The sequence below is a fragment of the Seriola aureovittata genome, chromosome 6 (genome assembly GCF_021018895.1).
Source record: "Seriola aureovittata isolate HTS-2021-v1 ecotype China chromosome 6, ASM2101889v1, whole genome shotgun sequence".
NCBI classification, from domain to species: domain Eukaryota; kingdom Metazoa; phylum Chordata; class Actinopteri; order Carangiformes; family Carangidae; genus Seriola; species Seriola aureovittata.
In genome coordinates, this window is record NC_079369.1 from 17,870,397 (window position 1) to 17,892,410 (window position 22,014).

The window sequence follows — 22,014 nt, forward strand, 5'->3', positions numbered from 1 at the left end:
CATACGATTGTAAGTCAAAGAAAGGTAAACTATTCCTGAAAGCAGTAAACTGTTTTGTTTCAACCTCACACATTTGTGTTTTTGTTGCAGGTTTGAGCTGAGCTCAAAAATGCGTGAAGCTTGCCTCATTCTGAAGAACCACCTGAACGATGATATTAAAACACTGAAGAGTAAGGAAGTGGTGCGTCCCTGCATGCTTCTTCAAATAATTTTACCAGAGTCACACATTTAACTTTACTTTGTCTTAATTACTTAGTGATAGTGATGTAACTATATTTTATTGTTTGGGGGTATTTTTTAACCCCAGCATATATTCATTACAAACAATAGGAGCTTCATGTAACAAATTTCTGTTCCCAACCTTTTTAACCATCTGTTCTTAAACATTTGGTGAAAAGGTTTTCCCTCAACATTCAGTGGAATATCAGCCTACTCACTCAAATACAGTGTATACACAGTTGTTTTTAGTTTCAAATTATGACCAGATCTGGACAAGAAATTAGCATTAATAAGATACAGTAATAATAATTCATGCTTGTATGCAGCATGCCTTAGATTCTTTTTTTCCCCTCAGGTTTTCACAGTGCATACTTGATAATAACATGACTTTGTATCCTCACACTCAGCTCTCCAGCACCCACACTGTGCAGCTCGAGTGGTTCCGTATCTCCAGCGCCAAGATGGCTCAGCCTTCGCGTGTCTCCGACTACCTGATGGCGTTCTCTGAGGTGTCGTCAGTGCTGCTGGAACACGTAGTCAACATGACCGATGGCAACGGCAACACAGCGCTCCACTATAGTGTCTCCCACTCCAACTTTGGTGTGGTGGGGCTGCTGCTGGACACAGGTCAGTGATAAACAATAATCCAATTAATAATCCAACCAGTTATTCTGCGACTTGTATATTATTGGACAAGACCAGCTATTGGTTTACTTGGGTTCCCCTGTTGTTTTGTGTGTTTAACGTGCAGAAATAGAAAAAAACGTGGCATATGCTTCCAAATTATTTCTTGACTAACAGAAGTTGGTTTCGGTGAGTCTTCATAGTGATGTTGGTGTCTTTCATCGCTAAACAAAAGTCAGGTGACTCATGCATGTGCTGCTGACAAGCATCACACCACGTGAAGAAGACAGTTTTGAAGGCTTGTGCTTTCACTCGAGATCTATTTTTCCATTATTGCAGTCTTCTAGCTAAAACAGACCAACCACATTTGACTTTTTGTTTAAATCGAAAAACTCAACTTTTGTTCAGAAAATCTGTGTATGATAAAAAATAATATGGCACTGAGAATTATGTTGCATACAATTTCTTTGAACAGCAAAGACCTTAGTACCCAGCTGAGATCTAGTCTTTTAGCCCTTTACTACAAAGCCAGAGACATTAAGAGAAAACACAGTCCTTTATTAGGATAAACTGTAGATATGTAGGAATTATTTTCTGTGAACAGTTCATTTGGATTTTTTTCCACATAAATGTATCATTTAAAAAAATATAGAAGTTCTTTTAATGTAACGTTTTTTGCTCCATTGTTTGTATTGTGGGAAGATAATGTCTTGTAATCTCATGTGGGAAGGGACAGATGTTTGGCCTGACGCAGAACTAAAACTGTATCATTCTACTGGAAGTTGTGACGTGTTTATGTGGCACATTTGCATATGTGCAATAAGTACTGATGTACACTGTGTGTGTGTGTGTACTTATATGCTTAAATACACAGTAATAAAAACGTGTTCCCTACAGGTGTGTGCTGTGTGGATAAGCAGAACAAGGCAGGTTACACGGCCATCATGCTGGCTGCTCTCTCTACTGTGAAGGAAGAGGAGGACATGGCTGTGGTCAAGAAGCTCTTCAGTCAGGGCAATGTCAACGCTAAGGCGAGCCAGGCAAGTCATCATCACAGTCACAGAGCCCTTAAAATGCTCATGTGTGATGTTTATTCTCTAAGTACAGTTTATATCCATCCATATTCCCGCAGTCATTCTACTGCAGTCATGTTTGGTATGTGGGGTTTGCCTGTTAAAATAATGAATTTAAAACATTGGACAGAGTGGAGTTTTTGCAGTATTCCTTTGTGGAATATAACTTGGCTTTTCACCTCTTCCTGCTGGTTAGTAATGTAACTTTTTTTCTTATTTGTTTTTAGTCAAAACGGAAACCAGTTTGAAATGAGTCTACTTTATGCTTGGAGCTATTTTGCGAGAAGGAAAAAGAAAAAACTGTGTTCAGAGCCTCTTTTTGCTCCATGTTTATTTCAATGAGTAGGTATTGTGAGCATTTCCTGAGTTGTAATTAAGTGGTGCAGACCAATGGAATAATTGGTTATAGGTTACATTTGATTAAAAAAATGTGAAGCTTAACGTGACACAGAAGTAATTCCTGAGAATTTATTGACTTTGAGTCGTTTTCTCTGGTTGATCTAATCAGGTTGTGCAGTGCATGTGTTTGGACACGGCGCCTGACAGGCTCTGACACTGCCAAGTCATAGGACTCTGAATTTATAGTATCACTAGCTATAAATCCAATTACTGGTGCTTGTTGTGGCTGTGGGGAACAAAACACGAGGCACGCAATAAAATTTCAGAGTCAGGAATTTAGCTTTCACATTGGGAAGTTATGTGCTGAAAGGCATTTGCAAAAAAATACTTGTTTGACTTGACTTTGAATTTTAGAAAATTCACTTTTGACTGACAAAAACAGGAGTGACACGGTTTTTAAACTGAAAAGTGTACAAATTTATTACTGAAACAATAACACAAAATATACTTAACATTGAGGTGTGTGAATCAGTGTTGTCACTGTACCAGCAGATGGATGAGTGATGAGTTAAAAGTGTTGTACAATGTAAAACCTAAACTAACAAGGCTGAAGCCAACCAAACAACAGGGTGCTGCAGAGGGAAGAGAGAAATCACTCCCTGTTTACTATATAGTGCACTACATTTGCTCTATGCCATTTTATTTTAGTGCCTGAATTCTGAGTCTATATAATATCCTCAGAGATTTCCACAATGCAAAGCTTCCCAATTCATAGATGCAAAAATTGCAGTCAACCTGTAACAGATGACACAAAATGACAATGAATGACTGTTTTGGGGAAGCAGCCTACAAGAGAAGCAGGCTTGTTGTGGGAGAGTCAGGAATTAACTGAAATGCTCTTTAGCAAGGCATTTATGGCTTAAGTCTAAATTAGGGCAGTTTTGAAAGAGAGAAGGCATGTGTGTGTTTAGGAAACTGTAAAAAGAAAGTAAAACAAGGCAAAAGCTTTCCTGGTTAATCTTTAGTTAAAGCCGACACTTTCCTCATTAGATAGCAGAACAATAGGACTAGTGTCAGTACTTTTAGGAAGTTGTGATTTTTTTTTGTTCGTTATGTCTTGACAGCATTTGAAAAACTGTGTTGTCTTAAAAAGAAATGATATTAATAATTCTATACCTTTGCAGGCCGGCCAGACGGCATTGATGTTAGCTGTTAGCCATGGGCGTCAGGAGATGGTACGGGCACTGCTCGAGTGTGGCGCGGACGTTAACGTACAGGATGACGAGGGCTCCACGGCTCTGATGTGTGCCAGCGAACATGGCCGAGCTGAGATTGTCAAACTGCTCCTGGAACAACCTGGCTGTGACATATCCATCATGGACAACGTAAGCTGTTTACATTTAGCCATTTAGCTGATGCAGTCATTGGGAGAAACTTTGAGTGACTTACTGTGAGCCTAATGCTGAAGCCAACTGCTCTGACTGCTGGAAACATCTGAGTGTTTTCTCGTCTGGGATTCAGCTTAATCTGTGCTCAGGAAATGGCTCCTCATGGGAAATTGGTATATGCACTTTCCTCTCCTTGTCACCTCTCCTTTTCTCTTCTCTAGTTTTCCTTCAGTTAGCAAGATAGGCTGAAAGCTAAAGAGCCATTATCAGATTAGTTTCATCTGCCCTCCACTCAAATCAGTGCTGTTTACGGGAAACACAATCACTGGTTTACTTACAAGTCCCTGGGGGAAGAATTAGAAAGCCACAGCTCCTCTATTCACGGCAAAAGACTTGCAGATTTCAGTCACAATGCCTTGCAGGCTCTTTCACTAGTCTTTTGCATACTTTACCACATGGCCCATACACAAATCAGCAGCAACTGTCCTGTTGGGTCTGAGCTCTGTTAGTAACTGGAAATCATTATTACTCGGCCTCACACGGGGGCATCATTAGTACTCGGCCTCACCCGGGCGGCACCATTATGTCAACAGTACTCTACCTCATGAGCTGGACACCAAATATGTTAGATTTCGGTTGTTTATCAATTTATTGGCTATCACAAATTAAGAAAATATTAATATTAAAAATATTAATATTAAAGAATAACTTTAAAATGAATTAAAGTTCACGGGGCACCAGCCTAAACTAATAGGCAAAATAGCCAATATGGTTTTAGTCTCAATTTATTACCATTAATCTGGAACTCTGATTAACCATTAGCTTACTAACTATAACCGAATTACCAAATCAATAGTAAGTTACAGTTGAAGGATTGGAATTCTACCGAGTAGAGGTTGGCAATATTCACGCTTGTGCAACATTAAACACACCAGTAGCTATACTTAAAAAGGCATTTATTTACAATGGAGCAGAGTAAAGTACAATGTCTAATCTAGCATATACAGGTGTGTGTGTGTGTGTGTGTGTATGTGTGTGTGTGTGTGTGTGTGTGTGTGTGTGTGTGTGTGTGTGTGTGTGTATGTGTGTGTGTGTCTGTGGGGACACAGACAAAGGCAAGATGGCCGACTCAAAGTGGTCACTGTGACCACATGACCTGAACAAAGTAGACTACAAAGATGGCGGTAAACAAAGAAACTACTAAAATGGCCGCTGAGACCACCTAGTGTGTGTGAGAGGGAGGGTGTGAGTTTCTTTGTTAGCCTAGCTCATGTAATCTAAAGGTACCAGGTTAGAGGGGGAAGGTTAGCTTCATGCAGGTTCTAGGACTGAGACGTACTGCTATGTGTGTGAACATACGAGTACTCGATTAACTGTATGACTGACCACAACCTAAGCAAACATTCCAACAACAAGACATCAATCAACAAGTACATTAACAAGTTAAGACTTCTGCTGATTAGCTATGCTGTGCTATGCTGTGCTGGGAGAGGTTAGGCCCAGTCCGTTAACGTTACCCTGTCCTTGGAACAAGCAAAGAGGTCCTTTCCAGTGTCTTGTAAAATCCAGTGAGTTGGGAGGTTTCCTGGTGGAGTAAAGTCCTGTCTGGCTGTGTTGCTTGCTGTTATCTCCTTTGTTCTCCTCACAGAGTTAGCTGTTCCAAGCTAACTGTGCTACGACTCCTGTTGCTTGGAAAATCAGCTGGCCTTGTGTTGTAGCCGCTGATTCTGAAGAGGATTTGGTTCACTCACAGTTAATCCGAAGCAGGTCGCTGTTGTGGAGGAGAAGAGTGTTTGCAGGCTGCTGGTTGCAGGCCGGCGAGAGAGCTAGTTTCTCAGGTAGCAGAGCTGACCTGGGCTGGGGCCTTGTTGCCCTTTTGAAGAACCGAGAGGAGAGGGCTGGAGCTGCTCTCCAGAGCAAGCCAAGAAGGGAAGAGAGAGAGAAGGGGTCTAGAAGACTGGTTTTGTTTGTGACACCTTAGGGGGTCACATGTCACACGCTGGCCCACACTGGCTGGCCAGTGGGGTCCATGGGGGGAAGGGTCATCCCCAGGTGTGAACCGTGAGGAACTGTGGGGTGTGAATTCCTTTGTCCAGTGGAGCAAAGAAACATTTGGTCTATTGAATGACTGAGTCCCAACAGTCCCCCCTTTGTTGTCAGGATGCCACCTGACGTGTCATCCTGAGAGCACAATGTATAGTCCATTTGTCAGTTCATTCAACGGGTAACATCCGGGCATTTGTCAACACTATCTATCTTGGCTAAGCAAGAACAATCAGGTTACAAAGCAGAGTTCAGATAATAACCACAATGATCGAATAGTGTAAAACAACTAACATGTTTCCTAGTTACTCATGGTGTTAGTGAGGACAGGAAAGTCAGTGATGTTAGTTTGTTAAGGTGAGATATAGAGGGTGGCACCTAGAATGACAAGATTTGGAGTGTCTGGGTGAGTGTGCCATGTATATGCAGTGTCCTAAACTTGTATCTGATTTGATTCAGAATTTAGTTTGCTGCTGCTGCTGCTGACAAACCCATTGTGTCCATCTGGAAGAGTGTAGGGTACCCTGAGCCTACTTACTGTCAGTACTCAGTGCGGCGAACTCTGGAGCGCCGGTGCTTTAAGTTTTCCTTAACTTGTGGCACAAAGCTGTAGCACTTTGAGTAGCTGAAGGAAGAACATTCAGAGGCATTGTCACTGTCTGAGTTAACGTGGTCAGAGATGACGTGGTCATTGTCTGATCCATGTGTTGACTGGTCCTGTGTCTGAGCCAGAATTTCTGCGTAAGGCCGTCTCCTGCTCCTATTGTGGGAGTGCCTATCTCTACGCACTTGGTGGGCGTGGCGGTTACGCTCAGCACCCATATGTGGCCTTTTATCACCCCCCTTCGATCTGTTCTGAGGGTGATCTTTTGAGGTTACATGTCTGTGTGACGCTAAGGTGTTTGAGTTGCTAGGCTCAGTTGTTTTCCCCCTTGCCTTGGAATTGACCATGGTTTCCCAAGCCATTTTTGTCATTTTCTTTATTTCCTGCATGGTGGGCTTACCTTGATGCGTCATCAGTGTAACATGAGTGCGTACACAGGGATGGAGGTTTCGTAGGAACAAAGACTTGAAGGTGGAGTTCTGCTCTAAGCCTGGTGTGTTCCTACCCTGAAAATATGCATGCCTCAAACGTTGGTAAAAGTCATTGGGATGTTCATGGCGGGAGTGTTTGATTTGAGAAGCTGCAACCAAAGATTCTATCTCATCTGCAGCAGGAGAGAATTCTTCTGTCAGTGCTTGACAGAGCTCTTTGTAGTCATCTCTGACACTGGGAGGCAGTGATTGCATAAACTTGTGGACTGCTTTTGAGCTGGTCTTCCACACAAGTTTAGTTTTCTCCCTTTGGGTTGCATGGGGCAAATCCATTAAGTTGTGATCTAACTCCCTAAAGTAGTTTTCAATATGTTGATCAGAGCTGTCTGGATCAAAATGTTCAATGTCCTTTGCTAATAACTCAAGCGCTTCGAGGCGGGGGCACTGTGAGGTCCCTACTGATGAAGGCGAGACTATGCTAGCTGGACTAGAGGAAGGAGCTGAACAGCGGTCATCACTCTCATGGAGGTGCAGAGAGGAGGCTGAACAGTCCGGAAAAGTTTTGGTCCTTCTGTTGGAGGGGTGAGCACAGGTGAAACTGTTATGCATCAGTGGCTGATGGGAACATGAATATCCTCTACCGGATAAACTACCTGTCTCTTCATTGTCAGTTTCAGGAAGATGGGAAGTCAGGTGGGTGTAACCTCTGTCTCTCAGTGGAGGTTGAGGAGCTGACTTCATTTCCCAGGACTTAGGGTCAGTTGGGAATTTGTCCCATCCTCTGAGTGGAGGCGGAGTTAACCTGTCATTAAGGGAAGAGTGTGAAGCAGAGAAACCAGAATCACAAGCACTGACCGATCGTGGTGGAGCAAAGCATTCTGATTTAACCCTTAACAATTCTTCCTTGTGTGAACAGAGGTCTACCTCTGCTGCATGCAGGTCTCCTAAGTAGCGCATGGCTTTCTTGTTAGCTTCCTTAACTTCCTGGAGGAGGAAAGCATTTTGAGCTCTAAGCGATTTTACCTCCTCCTCTAGGGCTGCTTGGCTCTGAAGGGAAATGCTGGTCTGCCTGTGGAAGTTCAACAGTACACATCTTAACAATGGGCCTTTGGATGCAGTCTGAGCATCACCTTTGTCACTGAGTAGCAAGTCTATTTCTTTACTGCACTCACTGGAATTTAACTTGCTGATAAATTCTAGGTAGCCAGGCTTCAGGCTCTGTGCTAGGGAAGAAATAAACTGCTCTACACAGGAGTTCTCCATTGTTGTGTCTGGGAAAGAGGGAGGTTAAACAAGTTTTTTTTTTTTTCAGAAAAAACAAGAAGTCAATGTAGTTGGCTGTGGTGTTGCGCTGGCAGACACCTTGTAGTGTAGTTTGGCAGTACACTAGCCTAACTAAACAATGCGGTGGCCTACACTATGGGGGGTAGCTTCCTGTGGAGGAGGGGCAGCTACACTAGTGGGCATAAAGATTAAGGACAGTAAAGGCAAGTGCAGGTTTACTGTCTGCTTAAGAAATGTTTCAAAAAGCAATGACTGAGATGCAAGGCAGTAACAGTCCAAAGATTATCTCTTCAAGTCGACTCAGGCTGTAATGCAAGGCAGTAACAGCTAGGTGCAGAACTTGGGTTTCACAGGGCTGATAGCACGCTGTGGCTCTATCTCAGGCTCTATTTCTTACTCAGGCTGAAATGCTTGGCAGTAACAGCCAGGTATAAGCTCTCTGTGTTACACAGGGCTGTCGGCACACAGTGTTTAATGTTAAAGGGAGCAGCAATTCTGACAGCTTTACTAGATAGCATTGAACACGTGGTATTCAAATGCTGAACTGAGGTTCTTACATTTCCTACAGAATAAACTCAACTGGAATTGTTAGCAACAATAGCAGGCTCTTGATACTAAGGCTTAAGTGTTAGCTATTAATAACTGGAGGACGTCTAATATTACTTAAGGTAAAATTAGTAAACCAATTCTCACCACAGTGCACTTGTTTGTAAGTACACCTGGACGTTTACTCCTGTGGTGGACTAAAAAAATTTTTCAACCTTTGCGGTTTTGGCCAAATTATGAATTTAATATTGCACAATTATGAATATTTGCCAACAGTACTCGGCCTCACACGGGGGCACCATTATGTTGGGTCTGAGCTCTGTTAGTAACTGGAAATCATTATTACTCGGCCTCACACGGGGGCATCATTAGTACTCGGCCTCACCCGGGCGGCACCATTATGTCAACAGTACTCTACCTCATGAGCTGGACACCAAATATGTTAGATTTCGGTTGTTTATCAATTTATTGGCTATCACAAATTAAGAAAATATTAATATTAAAAATATTAATATTAAAGAATAACTTTAAAATGAATTAAAGTTCACGGGGCACCAGCCTAAACTAATAGGCAAAATAGCCAATATGGTTTTAGTCTCAATTTATTACCATTAATCTGGAACTCTGATTAACCATTAGCTTACTAACTATAACCGAATTACCAAATCAATAGTAAGTTACAGTTGAAGGATTGGAATTCTACCGAGTAGAGGTTGGCAATATTCACGCTTGTGCAACATTAAACACACCAGTAGCTATACTTAAAAAGGCATTTATTTACAATGGAGCAGAGTAAAGTACAATGTCTAATCTAGCATATACAGGTGTGTGTGTGTGTGTGTGTGTATGTGTGTGTGTGTGTGTGTGTGTGTGTGTGTGTGTGTGTGTGTGTGTGTATGTGTGTGTGTGTCTGTGGGGACACAGACAAAGGCAAGATGGCCGACTCAAAGTGGTCACTGTGACCACATGACCTGAACAAAGTAGACTACAAAGATGGCGGTAAACAAAGAAACTACTAAAATGGCCGCTGAGACCACCTAGTGTGTGTGAGAGGGAGGGTGTGAGTTTCTTTGTTAGCCTAGCTCATGTAATCTAAAGGTACCAGGTTAGAGGGGGAAGGTTAGCTTCATGCAGGTTCTAGGACTGAGACGTACTGCTATGTGTGTGAACATACGAGTACTCGATTAACTGTATGACTGACCACAACCTAAGCAAACATTCCAACAACAAGACATCAATCAACAAGTACATTAACAAGTTAAGACTTCTGCTGATTAGCTATGCTGTGCTATGCTGTGCTGGGAGAGGTTAGGCCCAGTCCGTTAACGTTACCCTGTCCTTGGAACAAGCAAAGAGGTCCTTTCCAGTGTCTTGTAAAATCCAGTGAGTTGGGAGGTTTCCTGGTGGAGTAAAGTCCTGTCTGGCTGTGTTGCTTGCTGTTATCTCCTTTGTTCTCCTCACAGAGTTAGCTGTTCCAAGCTAACTGTGCTACGACTCCTGTTGCTTGGAAAATCAGCTGGCCTTGTGTTGTAGCCGCTGATTCTGAAGAGGATTTGGTTCACTCACAGTTAATCCGAAGCAGGTCGCTGTTGTGGAGGAGAAGAGTGTTTGCAGGCTGCTGGTTGCAGGCCGGCGAGAGAGCTAGTTTCTCAGGTAGCAGAGCTGACCTGGGCTGGGGCCTTGTTGCCCTTTTGAAGAACCGAGAGGAGAGGGCTGGAGCTGCTCTCCAGAGCAAGCCAAGAAGGGAAGAGAGAGAGAAGGGGTCTAGAAGACTGGTTTTGTTTGTGACACCTTAGGGGGTCACATGTCACACGCTGGCCCACACTGGCTGGCCAGTGGGGTCCATGGGGGGAAGGGTCATCCCCAGGTGTGAACCGTGAGGAACTGTGGGGTGTGAATTCCTTTGTCCAGTGGAGCAAAGAAACATTTGGTCTATTGAATGACTGAGTCCCAACAGTCCATTTAAAGGAAAAGGTGAAACAAAAGTTAATCAGAAGTGACTTTTAGATTTTTAAAGATCCAGGCTGTAGGAGATTCATTATTTTGTCAATCGAGTGACTACAATGGAAAATACACTCTGTGGAACATCTAGTTAAGACTAATTCAGTCTAATACCAAAGTCCTGCAGCAAATCCTCCTTAATGAAGGTTTAAATGTTCAGTTTTTATTGAAACTGTGTTAAAGAGGTGTTGATTCAGCTGTAAGATCACTGTGAAAGGGGTAGTCTGCGGTGATGTTGAACTGCAGTGCGTTATTGTTGACAAGTGTTCGTATCATATTGTCCACCCCTTTCAAATCTATCAGGGTTGGCCAAACAACAGACACACTGACAGTTCAACAGCACCATAAACTCCTGCCTCCAAAATGATCATACAGTTGAATCAACACCTCTAAAAACAGTTTCAATACAAACTGAACAATATAGCAGAAATCTTACCTGGAACAAAACTCTGCTTGTGCGATTTCTTGCTACATTTGATCGTGATGTGAAGTGATTGTACAGTGGATTGGTCTGGATGCTTGGAGAGAGGCCAGGAAGACAGATATTTGAGTGTTCACATCTGTCCCAGAATGAGTTGGCCTTTCGGTGCCGGCAGCTCCTGGATTGTGTTTCAGTGCAGCGCAGCTGGACCATGCGGTGGACCTGGGAGGGGGAATATTTGTAAAAGCCCCCACCTCCCTTACCCTCCTAAAACAAAGAACAACATGACAAACCATGATTGTAAAGCACAGTAGAGAAATTAACTCGGCCGTCAGTTTTGTTAATGCAGTCTAAAACAACAGTCCCGGATTAAATCTTACCTTCAGAGAGGTTGTAATGTTCATTCAGTCAGTGTTGAAACTGTTTTAGAAAGATGTTGACTAAACTGTATGATCATTCTTGATTATGTAGTTGTGCTGCTGTTGAACTTTATTGTGTTATACAAAGAGGTGTTTCTATTATTAAGCCTGTTGTCATTGATATAAATAGGGTGGACAGGATAACAGAAACAACAGTCCCTGTAAAGCAATTCAATTCCACAGCACCACAAACTGCTGTCTCCAAAAAGACCCTGAAGTTGAATCAACGCCTCTTTAAACCAGCTTAAATTAAAAAAAACTTTACAATATAACCTTTTAAGAAGGTAGTATTAATTGCAGTACTGCTCTGGACTACATTAGTTTTAGCTAGGTTTACCTACCAACCTGGCAACTAAGTGCAAGTAAAAAGAACCAGTTCCAATGCTGAACCTTTTTAGTTTGACTTCCCTGTCATGCTTTCTTTGAAATAGAGGTGTAAAGGTAAATACAGGCTTTGGCCGTACAGGCTTTTCTTTTGGTTTGGTATGCTCTAAGAAAGAAATAATGTTTAATCAACCTTATACTGTCTAGTTAGGTCTACATATGTGGAACATAACCGTGAGAGGTGCACTTAGCTGTGGAGCAGTTGGATCATATGGCTATAAAGCCATATGCAAATGAGAAACTGGAGGAGCCTCCAATGCCATTGAGATCTTTCATTTAGAAGCATTATGGTTTCCCAGTAGTATGTCAAAGCTACACTGGACAAAGGGTGGAATGGTTGGAACAACAATTAATGTTATTTCTTCTATTTTTAAATCAAATGCACCTATTACAGGACTTGAGTCCAGCTGGAATGTTCCTTCATGTGTGCCTTTTAGTCAGCCAAAAATATGATAATGATTTATTGGCTGTATCTGTTTAACCAATATATGTACACAAAGGACATTTGACTTAAACTCTGGATGTTTTATTTTTCCTTATTGTACTGAAAACTGAACTGAACCATGACCCCAAAACCAAGTTTTGTACCTTTACACCCCTACCATCAACCAAAGCAACCCACACTGTTTGTGTAAGAAGAAGCTGAATAATATTCAGTTTCTGGCTTTCCAACATTATGTAAAATATATATTACTCCCTGCTTTAGTTTCATAGGGACAAAACCACAGGATGCTACTAAACACGTCAAGCAGGATACAGCATAAATCTACACTAATAGCAGATCTAAATTTTAAAAAACAAAGAAATTCTGAGGATGCTGGATGGATCAATGTCCTGTATTGTTACTGGCCAATCAAAGATATATGATATTGACTTGAGTGATGGGAATGAATGGTGTAACATGCCTAGACAGAGGCACAGTTTTGCAGTACAGAGCATGTAAAAAATGAATTTAAAAAAAAAAGGCTGGAAAAAGTGACAGCCGCATGCAATGTCAATCACATGGTCCATCTCAAACTGCAAAGCTCTCTGTTCTAGTGAGAAACTCACTCTTACTTTCTCTGCCCTCTTTCTGTTCGTCGCTCTCTCTTTCCTCTACTGTCTGCAGGATGGAAGCAACGCTCTGTCCATCGCACTGGAGGCGTCTCACAATGACACAGCTGTGCTGCTCTACGCCCATATGAACTATGCCAAGACCCAGACTGCTATGGTGAGCCCACCCTCCCATCCACTTCCTACACTGGAGATGTGCCCAGAGAGACACATAGGGAGTATGTGCATAATCTGAGTTAGTGAGAATGGGGTAGTCACATTTTGTACATTTGACTGTAATTTTGCTTATAAATATCCTATAAATCATTTTATTTTACACTCTAATGCATAAAAGGAAACATACAAAAAAAAAACAAAAAAAAAAAAAAACAGTGAAATAAATTTGACCTACCTCATAGCAAAAGGGTTGTCGTCTTTAGTTCTAATGCAGTCTTGCCTGGTGCTGTTTTGATCAGGTTTATCAGCCTGAAAAGGGAGAATAAACACTTGTAGTCAAGAGTTCACTTTGGCAGTGTTTCATTTCTGGGGTCACAAGCTCAAAGCTTTGAAACCAGCACCTTTAAATCTGCAGGGAAGTGGCACTCAAGCAGGCTGTAGTTGGTGCAGGTCACATTCACAACATACATTTATAGTGAGCAGTGTCTCTTGTATTATATGTGGATAGGATGAATTCCACGGCAGCTCTCCAAGCTTAAGTTTGGGTGTGGGCTGCACTGACTGAAGGTGCACTGCTGCCCCCTTCAGGTATTATTAAGCTCCTGTTAAAAGACATTACTCCATAATATTCCATTACCATATGACCAAAATATTGATATTAATTACTATTTTCATTAAATTAATCTAAAATTGCATTATGAATACAATTTAAGTATATATTTAAATTAACATTACAATAATGAATAACTATTATAACTATTGATATGATTCTTCATATTATGGAGGTTATTGTGCTGAAAACTTTTAGGAAGTGCTGTTCAGTGATGTCCAAGTGTTATATTTTCATTCCCTCAAACAAGTGAACAATGTTCAGTCAATGGCCACTTTATTAAGGAGACTTGTCCAGGCTAATGCAATCCAATAGAATTGCTCTCTCATAAAGTTTACTTTTATTTTGCCTACAATGCTCAGTTTCTGACACCGTTACAATGATGTTGTACTGGACTATAAATATATTCTGAGGTGTTTCTAATGTTCTGCCCCCCTCATTTGTGAAAATAGGGAGGACACAAAATTAGAAACATCAAAATAATGTTGTCTAAAACATCACCACCTTAACCAACCTTTGAATTTACACATTTCCAATAACTTAACCAAAAACTGTTCATTGTGAGCTTTGTAAAAAAAGAAAAAGAAAAAAAAGATGTTGTGGCAGAGCTGTTGTATTGGACTCCATTAGATTGTACAGGTGTGCAATACAAAGAAGAGACTGAGTGTATATTCATTTTCAGAATAATAAATTCCTCTTTTAAAACTTAACCCTCACATTGTGTCTTTCAGGGGAGTCCACAGGCCCAACAACGGAGCCCCACCAGCCCCCATAAAACCTGGCCTACAGACTGACCTGATCATGGCCGCTCACTGAGGCGGACGGACGAGCAAACATAACTGGATATGAGCGAAGAAAAGCTCCACTGGAATTTACTTAAATATATATGTACATGTATTTATATCTTGCCATATGTCCTGCATTTATAAGTACTGTTAATATGAGAATATTATTTTTCCATAAATGTCGTGAATGATTATATTATATACTTGACTAATATGAGCTCCTCGCATGTCTAAATGAGGTTTCTGGCACTTGATTTTTCTGTGACAGGAGATGAGGCCTTACAATTTATTATTTGCACTCCACTAATATTTTACTGTACAGGGCAACACACACAGTGATGGCATATGATGCACAACAAAAAAACCATCAACTGTTATTTTATACACAGGCCCAATCACTGAAACAACAAAATTAATCAGGATACATCATTATCTTACATAAATAAAAATAAACCCAAGTGTTGATGCCCCCAAAAAATGTATACATCTTTATGTCTTCTTACTTAACAACATACTGTATCTGGTGTGTGCTATGGACATCAAATTACAACACAGCTGGTGTGTTTTTTCCTCTTGTCTACCCCTCTCTGTCCTGCATTTGTTAACTGATCTGTGAACATCTTCACCTTCATAGTCTGCACTAACTGCCTGTGCATTGTTTGTCCATATATATATATATATTCATGTCTGAAATAAACATATTTACATAAAAGCTGATTTGAAATTTGTTTTTTTCTGACTGTGAAGCATTAGCAATCCAAACTCACTGTTTAGCAAGCTAAAATTAAGGTATCTTAATTAGTAGCTTCTTGTGAATGAGATGTAATATTACGGAACGGAGGGACACTTACATTGTTCACTGTTCACTTGCGTTTTGAAGCCACTGCATCTGAAAAGAATAATAATAATAATCATTAGCCAATACATACACTTCCCATATACAGTTTATTAAAATATTTTATTTCTAGTTGGGTTGTTGCATAGTCCCTAAAATAAAACTAGGTTTATACATTTAATAAAATGCACTTGGTGTTGTCAGTGTAACATCTCTATCCCTGCAGCCGCCCTCATGAGTGTATCTGGTCACACCATGTTAACACCATGCAAGGAATAAACTATCAAGTCTATGAATTCATATTTGAGTATTATCTCCTCCTTGTTTATGATTGTGTGCAGATTTTTGTAATGATTTGGTTTTAATGTATTTAGTAGTATCTTTAAAAGATTATGCTCTTCCATTACCATGAAAAATGTACTCATGCATTATTAGTCATGGCAGCTTTGTGAGAGTCATGCCTCTCAAGATTACAGAGTTACGAATGTGAACCAGTTAATAAAAACAAAATGATGCTATAAACTGCTAAATACAAACTTTCTATTTACCTTTATGAAACATGCAATTTTCAATAAAGTAGCTGTAGAATAAGCAAAATAATGATGGCAGTTAGTTGGGCGAGTTTTGGTCTTGTGATACATATACTTTCATAACATACCCGTAACTCCAGCCTACACCTTTTTCGATCTGTAGAAAATCTTTTGTGTTGTATTGTTTGCTATTGTGGTTCTTGTCGGGATTAATTGCCTTACATTTTCCCTAAATATCTGTTTACAGCAACCAAACAATGACTTAGCAATGATTGTTTATGGTAATACTTAGGTGACAGCTGATGGTAATATTGAATTATATTTCTGAAAACTTTCATGATATATATTGTATTGGAATATAATAAGAAATATAATCTCATGAAGGACTGTTCCCTCATAGTTTAACCAGTTATGGCTAGTTAAAGAGCACGACAATGGCTAACATTGTAAATGTCAACATTGTCTTCATGCATGAGAATCTAAGAAAGTGACAGAGGACAAATCCATACAGTTCTTGGAAGTAGAAGTGTGAAAAACTGATGGATATACAGCCACAGCATGAAGTCACAAGACAACAATTTTAAAAAGAAAATAGGCAACTTTTTTGTTTTAACTTAGTAAAATAATGACACAAACGGTATTTACATTGGTTCCCTATAAGCCTTGCTCTCACAATGCAAAACCAAAACAGCAAAGAAAGCGAAGAGGGAGAGTGACAGAAACTGAGGTAAAACTTTGGACAGTTATTTATTCAATGGAGAAAGCCATGGTTAGACTGGGACAGAAATTCAGCCATGGACTTATCTCCCAGAACCAAATTTTCTGTCCACTGGTCCACCAAGCTTTGTCAGGTAGTCCCTATGGACAGTCCAAGTATGGAGAGAGCTCCAGGACTTGAGAGGGATCAAAACTGATCATTGACATCATTTCTTCTTCAGCCATGTTACTAAGACTATCACTAGTAGCCAAAAACAAAAAAATTCATTATCCATTTGATAAACGATCTAAACAAATGACATTTCCTGGTGGTGACCTTTCTAAAATGAGCAGTGGTGAAACTCCGAAACACTAGGTGAGAAAGTTGTGTATATTGCCACTAACAAGTGATAATTTAGCCATCTACCAGGCATGCTGAATTATTGGTGGTTCACCTCAAAGATGTAGCTGAAGCAGATCAAAGACAAAAGGATCAGAAATTGATCAGGCTTTATGCAGCTGACCAACCACTTTCTTGTTTGGGAGATATGCTATGTGAGCCTGAAACATTTAATACAGCATTGCTTATACTCAGGCTTGCTAAAATTATTATTGTCATACAAAATTTGTTGATTTAGAGCCACCGTGTGATGCAGTACAATAGTATTTGCAAAAAATATAGATATATGATTATACATGAATATCATCATTGTTAAATAACTGTTATTAAATTACCTTGCCAAAGAAGGGCACCAGGTGATGTTCACAGAGTGAAAACAAATCGATGTCTTTGACAATCACCATCTCATCATGGTTTTCATCAAAGATTGCGTCGTTCATGATATCTGTGGGGAGATTTAATGTTAGTTTGACAACATTTTGCATTAAAACTAGAGCAAATCAAGAGACAGAATGATTGACAATGTGTCCTTTATTGCCTTGCATTTAGCATAATATATTTATGAGGACAGGACAACACACCTTCAACATATAGTGTTTCTATGGAACAGTTTTTCAGTTATTCAAACAGTGGGACAGTCATAGAATACACTTTAATTGCAACTAATTTTTGCTAAAATAAAGTATTAATATATCAAAACAATTAATTTTAGCACTACTTAGAGCTTTTTTTTTTATTTTATTTTATTTTTTTTATTTTTTATAAAAATGGTGAGATAAATAAAAATCTATCCTCACCTTGGGTTGTTTCCTTGTAGCCTTTAGTGAGGAACTGCATTGCTTTGGCTGCACGTAGTGGTGTACGTAAAAGTCCCTCCCGGTCCACGTCCTCTCCAAGCTCACTCAGCATAGTGCTATAAGCTTTCTCAATGAGAGACAGCTGGTTTGCATCTGCAGCCTCCTTCAAGTCCTTCACTTCTCTGCTGGAACCATTATGTTTAGACTCAATGTGCATGTTCAGGTATTCAGACACTACTCCATTCATATCTGAAGCATGGTGATACTCCATTCTGGCTCTTAGCTCTAGTTTCAGTGAATGACACTGCAGCAAACAATGACACAGGCCCACTGGTACAATGGGAGTGGTGTCAGAAAGTACATCGCCTTGGTTTTGAAGCTTGATGTGGAGCCCTGAGGCTGCAGCATCACAGGAGCCTCAAGACACCCATGCAGAGAAATCAGTTTCAAATTCTATGCCTCAAATGCCATAAAGCAACCATCAACTGATCCTGTGATTTTACTTTAAATACCTAGACATACAATGCTCTGATTTCACTTTACAGATGACTTCAAAACGATGAGATCAGAATTGTTTTTTGTGTGTTATTAAAACCAAAATATTGCAGAAAAGCTGAATGTAATAAATCACAAAGGAATACAGATAATAGCACCGGATATCAATTCCAATTAATTATTTTACGAATTATTTTTTGTCTTATTTAAACTCTATGAGGCATTTTGTCTCACGGGTAACGAAAAGGATTGCAGAATGAGTGAAAGTAGTACATATACGCAATTTCAACCCATCTGTTACCACAACCTGTGAACCCACAACCTGATTCAAGTGGTGTGCACAGCTGCTCTCTGTGCAGGCAGGCAGGACATTTGACTGTGAAATTGACTGTCCTTAAATGAAATGTTGGTAAAGTCTAATTAAACTTGTAGGAGGCCATGTAGAAACACAAAGGATGATAAATGTAATTGTGACATTAGGCGATATATTTCCAAAAATACATTGCAATAACGACTCAATAATGAAACACAGAGGTATAGCGTAAAGTATAGAAGAAGACAAATAGAAACAATAAAGCCAAAGTGCATTTAACATGAATAATTCTGGTTAGGACCCTGACTATTGTGCTGTGTTCATGTAGGAGTAATATAAGATGTGGGTGGATGGACACCTTGCTTTAGGATGGATCAGCAGGGTAAGATGCTCAAGTATGACACCCAGAGGCAAAGTCAGTGCTCTGTATGTCCATCCACTGAGATGCACCTCAAAATATCATACTACTCCCTGCAACTAGATGTTGCCAATGAATATAAAGTACTCTAGCAAATAAGCTGCACATTAACATAATTTGTAGGTTTATTTAACTATATTAAGTCCTTGGGGCTATCTATCTGTATTTGTAGTTATTACAACAGAGCTTTATGAATCTGTGCTTGCTTTTTTTTTTTTTTTTTTTTTTTAAATCTCAACATAAGGTGTGACCAAGTAGATATCTGGTTTCTGATCAGTTTTGAATTCTTGGACGTGAAGTAAAACTTAAACACACAGGACATGCTTCACACAATCTATGCAGATCTGTGGAAAATCAGTGCGCAAAATTGACTATGTTTTTGCTCACAACACAAAGACGATACACAACAAGGAGCTCAGTTACCGAGCTTATGACTGAGCATAAACTCAGTAAATTATGTCGAGAGGCAGAAGATCTATGTTCCATTTGCTGCTCATCAAAGTTTCCATTGTTAAGTGTGTTACTGTGCATAATGCTAACTGCTAGGAATAATGTGTCTAGTTGAGCACATTGACCTCTCAAGTAATAATGTAATTGTCAGGATAAGAACAAATTTCATCTGCATTTATCTTAACTGGTCTGACAAAAACATCAATCCAAGGTTAAAGCAGTTCGTGTACTGACAAACACACTTGTATTAAAACCTATAATTCAACCAGGAATGTCAGTTTTAAACCCAAGACCTTCTTACTGTGAAGTGACAATCATGAACAAGTTTAGAAAAGGATGTATCGTTATTTATTCATATTTATGCTTTTAGTGGCTTTTAACTAACACCATTTCCCATAAGCCCTACATCTTCACAGGCTGAACTTCACAGCTCAACAGAGGAGGTGAATCCATGAGCGAGCAGGACAAAGTGAAGTAAACGCTGTAGAAGTCGTTAGACTCCAAAGATTACATTCAGAATTACAACTAAAAAAGGTAAAGAAATGATTTCAGAGGCGAGCGTTGGTGAATTTTATGGATATGGAAGACACAAGTTACGATGACTTATGTACCTGTGCTGCTGTGCTTGTAATTTCTTTCTGTGAGTTGTAGTTTTTTTTTCTGCGGTCACAAAGTAAATGTTATTTAACTTTGTTAAAATCACGAAGGTTTCAATTGATCGATATAAGAAATGCTTAATGAGAGATTGCATCAAGTTACTCAAGCTAGTGGAATAGAGGCTAACCCAGACGTGATATATATCAGCCCGGCCAATTTATCATCCTAGCTTTTCTTGCTTGGATATAATAAGAAAAGATGTACAGATGGTCCAAGAACTTCAGACTTCTATAAGTGGCTCCCACTTTTATACAGTGCTAAATGTGAGTCCAGGGCTGTAATCTTCAGGCTCCTGAATCTCATTCAACTTCTTTTCACTGCCCAATCCAGGCTACAGAAGCATGTTAAGGCTTGCATGCAAGTAGTAATTGTTCCACACACTCAAGACTAGCTGCCTGTGACCTTAAACCTAACCATGCGACTTCTAGGTATTTAAACATGGGCCTGTTTCATTGTATCTTGCAGTGTCTTTCACTGAAAAAGCTACAAGCCAGAATAGAGTATCACCATGCTTCAGAGATGGATGGTGTAGTTGCCGAATACCTGAAAATGCATCATTTGTAAACATAATGATTTGTGCAGAGAAGAGAAGGACTCGGAGGAGGCTGCAGATTCAGACAAGCTGTCCTGCATTGAGAAAGCTTATAGTACTATACTGAATGAGCTTGGAGAGGACATGGACTGGGCGGGACTTCTACGTTCCTCACCAAAGGCTACAAGGAAACAACCCAAATTTTTCTACGATTTTTCAATCTGCACATTTATGCATAAGGTTCATTATCCCTGCCTCACACAGTTAATTTATTCTGACAAATATATATCTAGCACTATAAACTCCAGGCACTCACATTAAAATCATGGCCTTATTGTTAAGAAATTGTAAGTTTAAGTCTGTATAGAGCAGTACACAGCCGGGAAACTCTTCTCATCAGTTGAATACAATGTTTATTTACATACAGCACCATATTTCTAATCTCTTTACATTTAATTTTCGTGTCATTAAAATTAAGCAATCTGTTAGAAGCATTTACTCAATAGATGGTGGAGACCAGCAGTGCAGTGAGATAATGTAAGCAAATCATTTGCACACAAAATGAGTAATTATAAGATTACCAAAGACACAATCTGTTGTAAATGTAGAACAAATGTCAAGTACAAGCTGCCTAACAGTAAGAGATTACTCTATGCACAAGGTATATGGAAACTATACTAAACCCAGACAATACAGTGGAATAGATAAGGACGAAAGGATTTGTGAATATTGTGAGCTTAGCAAGGTTAAATATGAAATAAATTCATTCATAATTTATTCAGCCTCTCCTGTCCTCTACATCATGTTACATCAGGCTACTATCCTCACAGTTTTAAGATGCAATTTCAGTTTTGATTAGAATGAGGGATGGATTAAATACATTTTTAGTGATATCAGTTTCAGAGTTGAACTTGAAATTTTTTTTTCCTGCAATTGGACAACAGATAACAGATACATCTGAATCTGAGTTATAGTTTTATAATGTGTAGATCGCAGGTGTAGGTTTTATTTAGACTGTTTGTTTACATTTATGCAAGACTGTATTCATTTACTTGTTTAATTTTTTGCTTATTCATGTGTGTGAATAATACATGTAAAATCAGTTTCTTAAAAATCAGCAATGCAGAGAGTATAAAACAGCTTAATTATTATAAAGTTGATAATACTGTAAGATACAAGACAGAATATTATTCATAAAATATATAGCAAATGCAGGGCTTCCATTGCTCACTGTCACAATTTGTTAAAATTTTAATGCACAGACCTAGTTTATTACAGCAGACGTAAAAGAATGCAAGAAATAGGTTGCTTTTTTTTTTTTATAGCAAAATTTCACCTGAACAACAAAAAATGTATGACAACCGTATGTTCAACAAATTCTCCAGAGAACTAAAACATTAAAATTACAATATGTATCCATTTCATAGTAGAAATCTAAACGGTAGGTAAATCTGTCTTTTACTTCTCTGCCTGTTTATACCGACTGGGATATCATGGGGTGGGGGTGGGGT

The 22,014-nt window shown here is 39.6% G+C and overlaps 1 protein-coding gene and 1 long non-coding RNA gene across 5 annotated transcripts in view; one reads left to right on the top strand and one right to left on the bottom strand.

Annotated features, from left to right (window-relative positions):
- Positions 1 to 15,097, top strand: part of kank3 (KN motif and ankyrin repeat domains 3) — a 52,428-nt gene extending 37,331 nt beyond the window's left edge. For all 3 annotated transcript variants that reach the window (XM_056378113.1, XM_056378112.1, XM_056378111.1), the window contains 6 exons: positions 91 to 181; positions 627 to 846; positions 1,741 to 1,883; positions 3,440 to 3,640; positions 12,885 to 12,986; positions 14,327 to 15,097. In XM_056378113.1, coding sequence (XP_056234088.1) covers positions 91 to 181; positions 627 to 846; positions 1,741 to 1,883; positions 3,440 to 3,640; positions 12,885 to 12,986; positions 14,327 to 14,389 — 820 coding nt within the window. In that variant the 3' untranslated portion in view covers positions 14,390 to 15,097. The remainder of the gene's footprint in view (positions 1 to 90; positions 182 to 626; positions 847 to 1,740; positions 1,884 to 3,439; positions 3,641 to 12,884; positions 12,987 to 14,326) is intronic.
- The window catches only part of LOC130170630 (uncharacterized), a 40,023-nt gene continuing 21,660 nt past the window's right edge, over positions 3,652 to 22,014 (bottom strand). Inside the window, exons 2-7 of one of the 2 annotated variants that reach the window (XR_008828023.1) lie at positions 17,177 to 17,286; positions 15,232 to 15,269; positions 13,221 to 13,294; positions 10,989 to 11,240; positions 3,982 to 4,124; positions 3,652 to 3,895 (exon numbers count right to left, since the gene is read on the bottom strand). This is a non-coding gene — a long non-coding RNA (uncharacterized LOC130170630). Of the gene's footprint in view, positions 4,125 to 10,988; positions 11,241 to 13,220; positions 13,295 to 15,231; positions 15,270 to 17,176; positions 17,287 to 22,014 lie in introns of both variants that reach the window. The other variant, XR_008828022.1, reaches the window with a different exon arrangement.